Source organism: Nicotiana sylvestris, chromosome 6 (genome assembly GCF_000393655.2).
Source record: "Nicotiana sylvestris chromosome 6, ASM39365v2, whole genome shotgun sequence".
Taxonomy (NCBI): Eukaryota; Viridiplantae; Streptophyta; class Magnoliopsida; order Solanales; family Solanaceae; genus Nicotiana; species Nicotiana sylvestris.
This window is the reverse complement of record NC_091062.1, coordinates 186,458,283-186,472,861: the sequence shown is the minus strand read 5'-3', so window position 1 is coordinate 186,472,861 and position 14,579 is coordinate 186,458,283. Positions and strand designations below refer to the sequence as shown.

General features: G+C 38.7%; 2 protein-coding genes across 2 annotated transcripts; both read right to left on the bottom strand.

Moving 5' to 3' along the window:
• Window positions 1-901: 901 nt before the first annotated feature.
• LOC104219531 (protein LIGHT-DEPENDENT SHORT HYPOCOTYLS 3-like) lies at window positions 902-2,784 on the bottom strand. Its single transcript, XM_009770224.2, has 2 exons — window positions 2,423-2,784; window positions 902-1,591 (listed from the first exon to the last, which is right to left on the bottom strand). Exons 1-2 carry the CDS (start codon window positions 2,699-2,701, stop codon window positions 1,298-1,300), a joined length of 573 nt encoding a protein of 190 aa, XP_009768526.1. The 5' UTR covers window positions 2,702-2,784; the 3' UTR covers window positions 902-1,297.
• Window positions 2,785-7,456: 4,672 nt separating this feature from the next.
• Window positions 7,457-7,873, bottom strand: LOC138871812 (uncharacterized). Its single transcript, XM_070149717.1, has one exon. It carries the CDS (start codon window positions 7,871-7,873, stop codon window positions 7,457-7,459), a length of 417 nt encoding a protein of 138 aa, XP_070005818.1.
• Between the last annotated feature and the right edge of the window lie 6,706 nt (window positions 7,874-14,579).

Here is a 14,579-nt window from a genome sequence, read left to right as displayed (position 1 = left end):
CGACCTCAAGGTATAGCAGATCATCATCATATAACTCAAATGGTAGTGCACCTTTATCTTTTAAAAGATGAAGTTAGGGGCAAAATCTACGTACACATTACCCTCCTCAGATTTTCCACTGCACTGTGAGAACTAGGTGTGGTGGTGTTGTTGAAGATGAAGATTAAAACAGAACCAAAAGATAGTGAGCTGAATAGATGGCATACACACTAAGACTAGATAATTAGGTCAAGAAATAATTTAAGAGCAACGTAAAGTAGAATGTGTAGTACTTGTTAGAAGACTGGTTATTAGCAGTAGTAGCTAGTAACTTTTTGTCACATTTTAACTGGTTCAATTTTAAGACCTTCAGCTGAACAATTGTCTACAAAATACAAATATGGTTAGTTATTTCACACCCAAGTCAACCTTTGTCAAGTAACTCATGAATTTTTCTAACACCAACAAGGAATAATATCACTATATTTTCTACATCCACTTCGTGCAATGGTTCCATCCTTTGATTGTTTCTGAAGCACATATTAATTAAATCATCCTATGATAGCCTGAGACGATTAGTAGTGTGATTATAGGAATATATCTTTATCGGTCACAACTTTGCTTCATATATACCCCACTAAATAACTTTAAAAGAGTAAAAAAGTGTCAAGCGTAGGTTAAAGAGAAAAACAACAATAACATACCGAGTGTTATCCCATACTGTAAGATCTAGAAAAAGCAGTGTGCATGCAGACCTTACCCCCTATTTTGTAAGGATAGAGATATTGTTTCCCATAGACCGTCCGCAGGCTAAAGAGAGAAAACCTATGCTTATCTCTTTAAACCAAGTAATTAGAGCAATCTCAAAGCGCTTCTACAGCATAATATATATATGTCAGCCCGGATTAATTAAGGGAGGAAATCAATCCAACTTCAACTTTTTTGTTAAAATTAAACTCAGGTCCAAATACAACTTCATCAATTTTCAAAAAAAATATTCAACTTAACTTGGCAATGAAGGAAATCTAGGACGTGCGCACTAATGCAACGGGAGAGCATGTCCCAAGGGACGTGATTTAAGCAGCCTACACTAATACAAATATCAGCGGCTGATTTTATGGCTTGAACTCTTGATTTATAGGTCTCACTGCAATGAATTTACTATTGTTCAAAAGCTCCCCTCGAAGTAACTAACTCTCGCATCTACAAGAAAAGATGAAAACCGTACAACCCAAAATCTATGCTTTGGTTCGTTATAGAATGTGGCTAGCAGAAGTAAAAAGAGAAACTCCATTTAAATGCTGGTAAAAGCCTTACGTTAACCGTCAACTGAGTGTGTATCCGGCAACTGTTGCGGTAGCGGAGAGAGTTTCCGCTTTTTTTTCTTCTTCTTATCATAACTAACTCCCCTTGCTTTGGATTGCAAATCACGAACCTCACGTAGGTAAAGCCTAACAGCTCGAGCACCAAAAGGATTCGTCTCAGGTTTTCCACCATTTTCTTCAAAAGCAGCTCTAAGACGACCAACAAGTGCGTCAAGGCTCCCCCAAGCTTGTTTGACCGGGCACGGACATGGTGCTGGAGGATTTGGGTGACCATAAAAGGGACACATCTGTCAAAATGACAATTAGCCTTTTTTAATTGATAAAAAAAATATTTATACACCGTGTGACCTAGGGTTCAAGCCACCAATGCTTACATCGGAATAGACTGCCTATATTACACTCCTTAGGATGAAGTCCTTCTCCGCACCCTACGTGCAGAATATTTTGTGCACCGGACAACCATTTTATTTATTAAAAAAAATATTTAAACAATATGTGACCTATAGGTGGCGGCTCGTCGGTGTTAATGGAAGCCAAACTATATTAAGAGTCCTTATAAACATATTTGATAAACTTCATACAACTATGAGACACAAAAGAACTTGCCTTTTGATCTGTGGATCAATCAAACATGACAAAACAAAATAGCTAATTTGGAAAAATTGAGCCGAGATTAGAAAGTGAAGCGTTAAAAAAATTTGAAATTGAAGAAGTTAAATATACCTAATGAGAGAATTTATTTATTTTTTTCCATTATTGACTCACTCATCTATACAACCTCAACCAAATTAAAAAATATTAAACTTCAAGAAATCCTTTTAGTACTTATTATAAAAGTTAGTATATATTATATTATATATAATAATAGAGTATAATATTTTTGGGGCCTTTAGTAATTGGGCCCTAAGGCAATGGCTTAACTAGCCTTATCTTTCGGCAGCGCCTACTAACGGGTTCCAAGCCGTGAAGTCAGCCATATTAGGGTAGATTGACTACATCACATCTCTTAGGTGTGACCCTTCACGGATCATGCGTGAACGCAAAATGTTTTGTGCACAAAAGCTGCCATTTTCAATAAAAAAAGAAATATTTATACAGACAAGAGAATACATTCCTACCGGAACATGAACCTTAGTTTTGCCGAATTGATCAAGGTAACGAAGGAATTCTAGGACGTGAGCACCACTGCAGCGAGAGAGCGTGAGTGGAGGCCTGTGATTTTTTAAGTACTGTCCGAAAGTATTCCAATCTCTTCGCTTCTGATTCTCGTATCTGCTTGAGGTAGACGCCGTTGAAGAAGAAGAAGAAATAGTAGTACTTCCAACATTAACATTATTATTGTTGTTGTCGTGGTTATTGTTTTGGTGGATGTTGATGTGGAGGTTGGAACTCTCCATGGGTTAGATGTTTTTCTATGCCTAATTTTCTCACTGAATAAGAAATTAAAAGTCAAGACTTGTGACGAATTACTGCTGTCACAAATTCTAATACACAGAAAAAGAAGAAGAAAGAAGTGCACTACTAGAAGTAGAAAAAGAATTGAAGATATATAGTTTGAGGATGATGATGATGATGAGATTGATGGGAGAGTGGGAAGACTAGTGTTCACATGGAGTTTTCTTTGTTTGAACAATACTAGAAAATATTGGAAGGCTAGTAAGCTTTGTTTTTCTGAAAATGATCAACAATTGGTACTTTTTTTTTTTTTTTTTGCTATATTAGGGGAAACAACGACTAAACACTTCTCTATATCTTAAATTCTTATGCATATAGTATTTGGTTTTTATTGGCCAGAGAGGGAGAGAGAAGGAGAGCAGAGGGGTGAATACTGTTTTGAGCTTTTATGGAAATGAAATGAAAGGAAGGTAAATAAAGAGAAAATATGTGTGTTGGTTGTATATAAATAAAAAGGAAGTAGTTGTTTTCTTTAATTTCCATGACTGACTCAGCTGATTGAATGACAGTTCGATGACCAGTTTGCTTAGTGACCAAAAAGCCCTTTGCTACACGAGGGAAATAATTACTCTCTTGACTAAGTTTTATAGCCTGTTTGGCCAGGCTAGAGAAATCGGCTTATTTTGAGATGTGTTTTTTTTTAAAAAAGTGCTTTTGAAAAAAATAATTTTGAAGAGAAACAGTTTGTGCTTGGCTAATCACTCTGAAAAGCACTTTTGAGCAATAATTTGTGTTTAGCCTAGCTTTTAAGAAAATGCTTTTAAGTATCAAATTACGAATAAGGACATGAATAAATTTACTTAATAGTTAATATTATAAAAAAATAAATAATCTCAAAAATTTGTTATTATAGGCAATAATTAAATCTTTTTATTTTATTTAAATAAAATATGAAAATAAAATTAAAAAGTACTTAATTCTTTTAATATAAGTTAAATATATTAAAATTCACTCAACAAATATAAAAGCATTCACCGCTAAAGTCATTATATATTAGAAATTTATCCTAAAAATAAGAAGAAAAACTTATATATTAATATCCTAAATATCTCTCTCTCTCTCTCTCTCTATATATATATATATTAAAGAAATAAAGTTACCATATATAATTGGCATTGTGGTTAAGCCAAGTGGCAAGCTAATAAACGCCAATAGTATATGGTAACTTTATTCTATATTATACTGAATATAAACTGAATTTGAATTAAGGTATAATTTTAACTTTATAGATAAAGTTTTTAAATCTAAATTAAAATACTAAAGAATTTTATCTTTTGTTATCATGATATCATACTTAATTAGGTTAACAATCATATACAATCATGTTATGAACTTTTGTTATCTTTTCTAATTATTTAAATACTACTTCGCCTCTGGCAAAAAAGAAAAGAAAAAAACTATTGCATATAACTATAAAATCCTTTCACATTTAAAATCATAAAATTATAGTACTTTAAAACACTATAGTTAGATAGAATAAAGCGAATTTCTTTTAAAATAAATGTAATATATAGGGCACACGTCTATGTTTATCCAGATAAACAAAAAAAGTTTAAAAATCGAATAAAAATTTACTTACATATATAATGAAGTAAACCAACATGCTGAAGAAAGAAACATCACAAAAATCCGTCAATATTCAAAACAGTTATTTTTTCTTTCTTTTTGAAGAATGTTTATTTGAAGAGTCGATTTGTATAAATGAACATCAAACAAATAACAAAACTTTGGTTATACAATTGCTATTACTAACTTGAATTTAGCACCTTCTAGAAGTTGAAGGGTATAAGCAAGCCAACACTCCAAGGGTCTAATATTTTTTCGTTGAAGAATATTAGTTTTGAATCAGTAGATTATGTAAAAGAGTTTTTTCCCTCAAATCCAACGAGAGGGATATTGGTTTCCAATTGAATAGTTTCTATAGCAATTTTCAAGTGTAACAAAAAATATATATTTTTTAAAAAAAATTGGTATGACATGATATTTTTAAATAAAAAATATAAACAAATTATTTCGAAATAAGGTTTTTTTTAAAAATACAATGTAATTTTAAAAATAAAAAGATAAGATATTTTTGAATTTTAGTAGAGCGTTTAAAAGTATTATAATAGAAGTCATATTATGGATAAAATCAAGAAACCGAAATCTTACGGAATATTTACATAAATATCTGGTCAAATTAATTGTTTACTTTTTATAGCTAATATACATATATAATATATATACATATATATATATATACACATCATTCAGTATTTTAATTTAAGTGGTTGGGTGAGTACCTATTTAGGTTGATTAGATAAAGCCAAAAGAAAAATATGAAAGAATTTCAACCAAGAACTAAAAATATAAATAAAGTTCGTATGTAGAATATTTCAATTAAAACTCATCCTTTTATAGTGATTAAATTAATTTTTTGTAACAAAAGAGAGAAAGAAATAAAAAATAAGATAAAACAAAAATAAATATAGAAAAATATATATGAAAAATCTAAAAATCAGAAATAAGAGATGACAACGCATTTCTTCTTCTATTTCATCTTTATTGAGTATAAAAAATTTGGAAGCTGATCTCATCGATTTCAAATAATTTTTTCAACTAAAATACATAGATTATAAGATAAGGATATTTTAGATGTTTTTTTAATTTACATTGTGTGTCTTTTTAAAAAAATCACTATTACTAATAAACTGCTATGATATTAAAATTTGAATTTAAATGCAATTTGAGTAGTTTCCATTGAAGTTAAGCCAAGTATAGTATCGAGAAAAAATTACTTGGCAATTTTAAGACAATATATGCAATGTTATATAATAACAATCAACTAAATCAATATTTAATGATTTAATGAACCAAAAAAATTGTATATATAGAGTTTTCAAAATTTAAAATTTGTAGCTAGAGATATCGACAAACTCAAAATGGAGTCATATTCAAATAAAGTTCCACCGGCTAAAGACAACAATAACAACAACAACAACAACAACAACCCAGTATAATCCCACAAGTGGGGTCTAGGGAGGGTAGTATGTACGCAGACCTTACCCCTACCCCGAGGGGCAGAGAGGCTGTTTCCAGGAGACCCTCAGCTCAAGAAAGCATCAAGTGACAGATATATTAGTACCATCGATAGACTCATAATAAAATAACATAAAATACATAACATAACATAAAGGAACCTAAAATAGCAAAATAACAGCAATATAAGAGAATATAGTAAATACGAGTGAGATGGAAGGTAAACTAATACCCAGCGCATAAAGCCCTGCATCAGTAGCTGACATGTAGCATCCTAAGCCTAACTCCTAACTGGTTAGGCTCATTCTAGTACGCTGTATAAATATTCACAACTTCCCCCTAACCTTCAACCTTAATGTTCGACCTCCACAATTCCCTGTCTAGGGCCATGTCCTCAGTAATCCTAAGTCGCGCCATGTCCCGCTTGATCACCTCTCCCCAATACTTTTTAGGTCTCCCTCTACCTCTTCTCGTACCCAACACCGCCAATCGCTCACACCTCCTCACAGGTGCATCAGTGCTCCTCCTCTGAATGTGCCCAAACCATCTAAGTCGTGCTTCCCACATCTTGTCCTCTATGGGGGCCACGCCCACCCTCTCTCGAATATCTTCATTCCTAATCTTATCCATCCTTGTATGCCCGCACATCCACCTCAACATCCTCATCTCTGCTACTTGTATCTTCTGGATGTGTAAGTTTTTAACCGGCCAACACTCGGTACCGTACAACATGGCAGGTCTAACTACTGCTCTATAAAACTTACCTTTTAGTAACAGTGGTACTTTCTTGTCACACAGGACTCCCGTCGCTAACTTCCACTTCATCCACCCCACCCCTATATGGTGTGTGACATCCTTGTCGATCTCCCCAATCCCCTAAATAACTGACCCAAGGTACTTGAAACTACCCTTCTTAGGTATGACTTGAGAGTCAAGCCTCACTTCTACTCCCGCGTCCGTCGGCTCGTCCCCAAATTTGCACTCGAGGTATTCCGTCTTCGTCCTGCTCAACCTGAAACCTTTAGACTCAAGGGCTTGTCTCCAAACCTCTAGCCTCTCATTGATGTCGCATCGTGTCTCGTCAATTAGGACTATGTCATCAGCAAATAGCATGCACCATGGCACCTCCCCTTGAATATTATGCGTTATGGCATCCATTACCAGGGCAAATAGGAAAGGGCTGAACGCCAACCCTTGGTGCAACCCCGTAACAACAGGAAAATGCTCGGAGTCACCTCTTACTGTCCTAACCCGAGTCTTAGCTCCATCATACATGTCTTTAATCACCCTAATATATGCAACCGGAACCCCTTTAGCCTCTAAGCAGCTCCATAAGACCTTCATAGGTACCCTGTCGTACACTTTCTCTAGATCGATAAACACAATGTGGAGATCCTTCTTCTTATCCCTATATTGTTCCACCATCCTCCTAATAAGGTGGATAGTTTCTGTGGTAGATCACCCCGACATGAACCCGAACTGGTTGTCTGAAATAGACATTGTCCTTCGCACTCTCATTTCTACCACTCTCTCCCAGACTTTCATGGTATGACTCAGTAATTTGATACCCCTATAGTTGTTACAGCTCTGGATATCGTCTTTGTTCTTGTACAACGGAACCATTGTACTCCACCTCCACTCTTCAGGCATCCTATTAGTCTTGAATATAACCCAGTAAGCTATTCCAAGCCTGCTCTACCCACACCTCTCCAAAGTTTAACCGGAATTTTGTCTGGCCCGGTAGCTCTGCCCCTCCTCATCTTATGCATTGCCCCCATGACCTTATCGACCTCAATGTCCCTACAATAACTTAATTCATGGGGGCTGTCGGCATTCCTCAATTCACCTAGTACAATATCCTGATCCCCTTTTTCATTTAGAAGTCTATGAAAGTAGGTCTGCCATCTCCTCTTAATCTGATCCTCCCCCATCAGAACTTTGCCATCATCATCTTTTATGCACCTCACTTGGTCTAGATCTCGTGTCGTCCTCTCTCTCACCTTTGCGAGTTGGAATAACTTCTTCTCCCTGCCTTTGTTCCCTAGTTCCTCATATAGACGACCAAAAGCTGCTGTCTTAGCCTCCGTTACTGCCATCTTCGCCTCCTTCCTAGCAACCATATATCTCTCTCTGTTCACTCTCTTCTCCTCCTCGCCAGTGCTCCCTACTAATCGCAGGTAAGCCGCCTTCTTCACTTCCACTTTACCTTAGACACCGGCATTCCACCGCCAATCTCCTTTGTGGCAACTGGTGCGTCCAGAAGATATCCCTAACACCTCTCCCGCCGCCTTCCTTATACAGTCTGCCGTCGTCGATCACATAGTGTTTGCGTCCCCACTACTTCTCCAAGCTCCCATTGTCGATAACCTTCCTTCCAACTCTTGGGCTTTATCCTCAGTAGAGGCGCCCCACCTAATCCTCGGGCGGCCTCGTACTGACCTTTTCTTCCTCTTTATCATAATACCAATGTCTATCACCAAAAGCGTATGTTGCGTTGCAAGGGTCTCACCTGGGATAACTTTGCAATCCTCGCACAACCTTCTGTCGCATATCCGGAGGAGGAGATAATCAATCTGAGTCTTCGCCACCGAACTTTGGTAAGTAACCAAATGCTCCTCCCGCTTCGGAAAAATTGAGTTTGCAAACCCTAGATCGAATGTCTTGGCAAAGTCCAACAGTGAAGTGCTCCCTCCGTTCCGCTCCCCGAAAGCAAAGCCGCCATGTACCTCAGTATAACCACCTGCGGACGCCCCAATATGATCATTGAAATCTCCTCCTATGAATAACCTCTCGGAAGGCGGAATACTACGAATGATGTCATCCAACCCCTCCCAAAAACGCCTTTTAATCTCCTCATTCAAACCAACTTGCGGTGCATACGCGCTAATGACATTTAAAGTACACTCACCCACCACCAATTTAATAGTCATTAGTCTATCATTCACCCTCCTGACCTTAACCACCGACTCTCTAAGATGGCTATCAACCAGGATACCCACTCCATTCTTACCCTATGGACTCCAGAGTACCACAACTTATACACATCCACGTTTCTCGCCCTCGATCCAACCCACCTAGTCTCCTGGACACACGCTATATTAATCTTCCTCTTCTGGAGGATCTTTGCCAACCAGGATACCCACTCCATTCTTTCCACTGGCTAAAGAATTATTTAAATTTTTAGATGGCCGATTAAAGTAAATTTTAAATTAAGGATAATATCTTCACTTGCATTATGTGTGTGTATGTGTGTGTGTGTATATATATATATATATATATTAAGTTTTAGAAATTAAAATTTCAAGATTGAAATATTTTTTTAAAAGATAACAACATACCAAATAAGAGCTCAAGTCATAATAAAAGAATCGCGTCGTAACCAAAGAATTATTCATATTGTGTCAACCCTTGTGCTTTGCCATAAATACGAGTTATTATTTCGCTTTATGGCTATTTTTAGGTTCCAATTATACCAATGAGAATGGTGCAAAAATAAAATTATCACTACGAGATTTGAGAAAATGTTAGTTTTGAATTAAAGAATAATTTTGAATTTATAGATAAACTTTTAAAATTTGAATTAAAATTACAAAAAAATATCTTTTGTTATCATGTTATCATACTTAATTCGGTTAATAATCATATGCAATTATATTAGGAACTTTTATTATCTTTTCTAATTATTTAAATACTACTTCACCTCCGGCCCAAAAAGAAAAGAAAAAAAAACTTACTGCATATAGCTATAAAATTCTTTCACATTTAAAGCCCTAAAATATAGTTATGTAAAACACTATACCTAGATTTGAATAAAGCGAAATTCTTTTAAAATAAATATAATATATAGGACACATCTATGTTTATCCAGATAACAAAAAAGAGTTTAAAAATCGAATAAAAGTTTATTTACATATATAATAAAATACACATACAGGCTAGAAAAAGAAACATCACAAAAATCTGTCAATATTCAAAAGAAAGTTATTTTTTTCTTTTTGAAGAATGTTTGTTTGAAGAGTCAATTTGTATAAATGGACATCAAACAAATAACAAAACCTTAGTTGTACAATCACTATCATTAATTTTAACTTAGCACCTTCTAGGAATTGAAGGGTATAAGTTGAAACCTCTTTATTTAGCTTCAGTATGTGATGACCCGTCTAGTCATCTCATGAGTTACCGCTTCGTTTTTCCTATTTTTGCTTTGTTATGCTTTGCTTACCCATGTTATGTGGTATCGGGTTGGTCCGATCGAGTTTGGAAAGGATTTGGCAAGGTTTAAGACACTTAGTCTCTTTAGAGTGAGTTTAAATTGAAAAAGTTAACCGGATGTTGACTTATGTGTTAGAGGGCTCGAATGTGAGTTCCGATGGTTCGGATATGTGACGACCGAAGGGTCATCACCGTAGTTCTTCCTTGTTCCGCGCTTTTGAGGGCTTGAAAACCTCGCTTTTAGCTGCCTCGATTGGCGTGCACAGTTCGGGCGTGTAGCCGGAAAGTTTTTATGTTAGAATATGTGAATTATGTGAAATATTTGATGAATTTCGATATTAATATGCATAATATTGACTTCGGTCAACATTTTGGGTAAACGGACCCGGACCTGTGATTCGACGGTCCCGGAGGGGTCCGTAGAAAAATATGGGACTTGGGCGTGTGCCCGTAATTAAATTCCGAGGTCCCAAGCCCGAGAAATGAATTTTTGTGTGAAATTGTTTTTCTGAAAATGATATGAAAACTTGAAATGAAAATGAGTTATAAAATATAGGTATCGGGCCCGTAGTTTGGTTCCAACGCCCGGTACAGGTCTTAAATATGTTTTAAGCACTATCTGTAAAGTTTGGCTAAAACGGACGTCATATGACGTGTTTCGGACTTAAAGTGGAGAATTTGAGTTTTATGAAAGTTGAGATAAAAATCATGTGTTTTGAGGCTTGATCCTATGTATATGATGTTATTTTGGCGATTTGATCGCACGAATGAGTCCGTAAGATGTTTTTAAGATCATATGTATGTTTGGTTTGGAGCCCCGAGAGCTCGGGTGAGTTTTGAGTAGGGCCCGAGAGGTTTTAGACTTAAGAAAATGCAGGTTCAGGTGTTGCAGACACCAGCGCGGCTGCGGTCATTTCCGCGCGGCTGCGGTCATTTCCGCGCGGTTCGCGCTGGAGCCGCGCGACCGCGATGCATTTCTGTGCGGTCCGCGTGGCTGAGTCTGAGGGCTAGAGTTTCAGGTTAACCAGTGCGGCCGCGCACCAAAACAGTGCGGCCCGCGCTGGAAGGGTCCAGAGAAGCCCCAATTTTTCTCCCACTCGGCGCGGCCGCAACACATTTTTGTACGGTCCGCGCCAGGTCCTCAGAAAGGTATACAAGTTCGGAAAATCTCAGTCATTTTTCACTTTTCAAAAACCCAAAACCTAAAAGGCGATTTTCCAAACAACTTTTCTTCTCCAAAACGATTGGTAAGTGATTTCTAACTTAACTTCTTTATCCCTTAACATCTTTTAACATAATTTCAACTTCAAATCAAAAATTTTCAGGGGTGAAATTGGGTGTTTTGGGTAGAACCTAGGTTTTCTACAAATTGAGGAGTTGGACCTCAATTTGAGGTCCGATTTCAAAACAAATCATATATTTGGACTCTTGGGAGAATGGGTAACCGGGTTTTGGTCCGAACCTCGAGTTTCGACCACGTGGGTCTGAGGGTGTTTTTGACCATTTTGGGAAAAACCTTGTAAAATTTATTTTCATGCATGGGGAGTGATTTATTTAGTAATTATTAATGTGATTAAGTAACTTATGACTAGATTCGAGCGGATTGGTGGTGGAATCAAGAGGTAAAGCTATACTAGAAGCGTGAGTTGAGTTTGGAGCATTCGAGGTAAGTGTTTGTTCTAACTTTGGCTTGAGGGAATAGGATTAGGATGATATTTGCTACTTGCTAATGTGGAGTACGGTGTATAGGCATGGTGACGGTTATCTATGCACCGGAGTCTAGCATGACCGTGAGTCTTGATTGCTTTTAATTCGAATAATGTGACACAAGCTCCTTGTTTATTTGATGAGTTTCATATAATGTGAACGGTTGAGGTAAAATTGTGATTGGTGTACTTTTGGAGCGTTAGCTCGAACATGAATGTGTTAGTTGAGGAAGAATGGATTTAAAAAAGAGAATGTATTGTGATTACTCCCTTGTCGGGATGTGTAGACCGATATATATATACTCTCCCTTGTCGGGATATTTTGGGCTGTTAGTTGTACCCTTGCCGGGTTAGGTATTGAGTTGTTATTCTCCCCTGAAGGGGTCTACTATATGAAGTCAGATATTACGATCTATATTATGGGATCGTGTGGCACGCCGTCCACTTATATATGATATTATGGGATCGTGTGGCACGCCGTCCACTTATATATGATATTATGGGATCGTGTGGCACGCCGTCCACTTATATATGATATTATGGGATCGTGTGGCACGCCGTCCACTTATATATGATATTATGGGATCGTGTGGCACGCCGTCCACTTATATATGATATTATGGGATCGTGTGGCACGCCATCCACTTATATATGATATTATGGGATCGTGTGGCACGCCGTCCACTTATATATGATATTATGGGATCGTGTGGCACGCCGTCCACTTATATATGATATTATCATTTTTACCTGTTACTCCCCGATAGCATGTCCCATCCTAGCTTTACTTTGTATTATCTTGTTATTGTTTTTTTTCCTTGTACTTGTATATATATCTGTACATATTAATTGTGGTAGGTCCTGTTTAGCCTCGTCACTACTTCGCCGGGGTTAGGCCAGACACTTACCAGCACATGGGGTCAGTTGTGCTGATGCTACACTCTGTGCATTTTGTGCACATATCAGGGAGCAGCTTACGGACCACAACAGTAGGACTTCTGGGAGCTATCTTCAGTCCAGTAACTCTCGAGGTAGCCTAGCTGGCGTTCGCAGGCCGAAGTCCATTTCCATGTTTTTCGTTTGTTCATCTTGTATAAGACAAACATGATGTATTTCCTTTCAGACATTGTTTGTAGTATTCTCTAGTAGTCCGTGAGATAGTGACACCAGACCTTGGGTAGTGATGTGTATTAAACTTCCGCACTTTTGGTTTTCAGTTGCTTTAGATTTAAAGTCTTCCGCTTAAATTTTGTCTCGTTTATTATATTGTTTGAAAGAAAGCAGGAAAGGTGTTTTAAATATTTGGCTTGCCTAGCTCCGATAGTAGGCACCATCAAGACACCCGATGGTGGGAAATCCGGGTCGTGACAAGTTGGTATCAGAGCACTAGGTTACTTAGGTCTCACAACTCACGGACAAGCTCAGTAGAGTCTGAGGGATCGGTACGGAGACGTCTGTATTTATCCCGCAGAGGCTACTGAGTTAGGAAAACTTCACCTTGTTCATTCTTGTCGTGCGATTCTGTTTCTCAAGTACTGATTGTCTTTCCACTCTATTCTTTCGTAGATGGCGAGGACACGTGCTTCCTCTTCTACCGTGCAACAGCCTGAGCCCCCAGCAGCAGCCCCTATTAGGGGCAGAGGGCGAGGCCGAGGCCGAGGCTGGGGCAGAGGTCATCCCCGAGAAGCATTTCCAGCGACGGAGCCTCAGGTCGATTTTGAGGAGGAGGTTCCGGCCCCAGATCAGGTCCTAGAGGGTTTCATAGCCACTCCAGTGCTTCAAGACGCTTTGGTCCGACTGGTAGGCTTTATGGAGGGCATTTCTAGAACGGGTTTGCTTCCCGTAGCTCCAGCCACATCTCAGGCTAGGGGAGGAGTTCAGACTCCCGATACTCGTACTCCAGAGCCGGTAGCTCCTCAGGCTCAGATTCCAGCAGTTCAGCCAGCCGTGGCAGTTCAGCCAGCTGTGGCAGCCCAGCTAGGTATTGCGGCTCAGTCCAGCGATAGTGCAGCTATGTCCGCGGATGCTTTGTGGAGGCTTGATCGTTTCTCCAAGCTCTTCACAACCACATATAGTGGCACCCCCTCAGAGGATGCTCAGGATTTCATATTCAGCTGTCATGAGGTTCTACAGACTATGGGCATTATAGAGACCAATGGGGTCGACTTCGCCACTTTTCACCTGGCAGGATCCGCCAAGACTTGGTGGAGGGATTTCTGTTTAGCCAGGCCAGCAGGGTCTCCATCATTGACCTGGGATCGGTTTTCAGAGTTATTTCTGGGGAAGTTTCTCCCAGTTACTCAGCGAGATACTCTTCATAGGCAGTTTGAGCGTCTCCAGCAGGGTCCTATGATGGTCACCCAGTATGAGACCCGGTTCATTGATCTTGCTCGTCATACCATTGTGATACTCCCCACCGAAAGAGAGAGGGTGCGGAGGTTTATTGATGGGTTGGCCCAGCCAATCCGTGTTCAGATGGCCATGAGTGCTGGTAGTGAGATTTCATTTCAGGAGGCGGCAGATGGTGCCCGCCGGATAGAGATGGCACTTGCTCAGGGAGGTGGTCATGGGTCTGATAAGAGGCCCCGTCATTCTAGTAGATTCAGTGGTACCTCGTCTGGAGGTAGGGATTCTTTTGGTAGAGGCCATCCTTCGAGGCCCTTTCAGTCAGCTCTCCAGGCTTCTCGTGGTACACCAGGTGGTCGTGGTTCTCAGCCGCAGTATTCTAACCAGCAGCTCTTCAGTTCACCATCAGCACCTATCAGTGCACCACCACTTCGTTATTCTCAGCATCCGAGGGCTTGTTATACTTGCGGCGATGTGAGTCACATTGCCAGATATTGCCCTCGAGCTTCCAGCAGCTCGCAGCAGCAGGGTCCTCGAC

Coding starts and splice junctions, on each gene's coding strand:
- LOC104219531 (XM_009770224.2), bottom strand. CDS start 2,701: ATGGAGAGTTCCAACCTCCACATCAACATCCACCAAAACAATAACCAC. Junction 1,592..2,422: donor AAACTAAGGTTCATGTTCCG/GTAGGAATGTAT, acceptor TCATTTTGACAG/ATGTGTCCCTTTTATGGTCA.
- LOC138871812 (XM_070149717.1), bottom strand. CDS start 7,873: ATGGCAGTAACGGAGGCTAAGACAGCAGCTTTTGGTCGTCTATATGAG.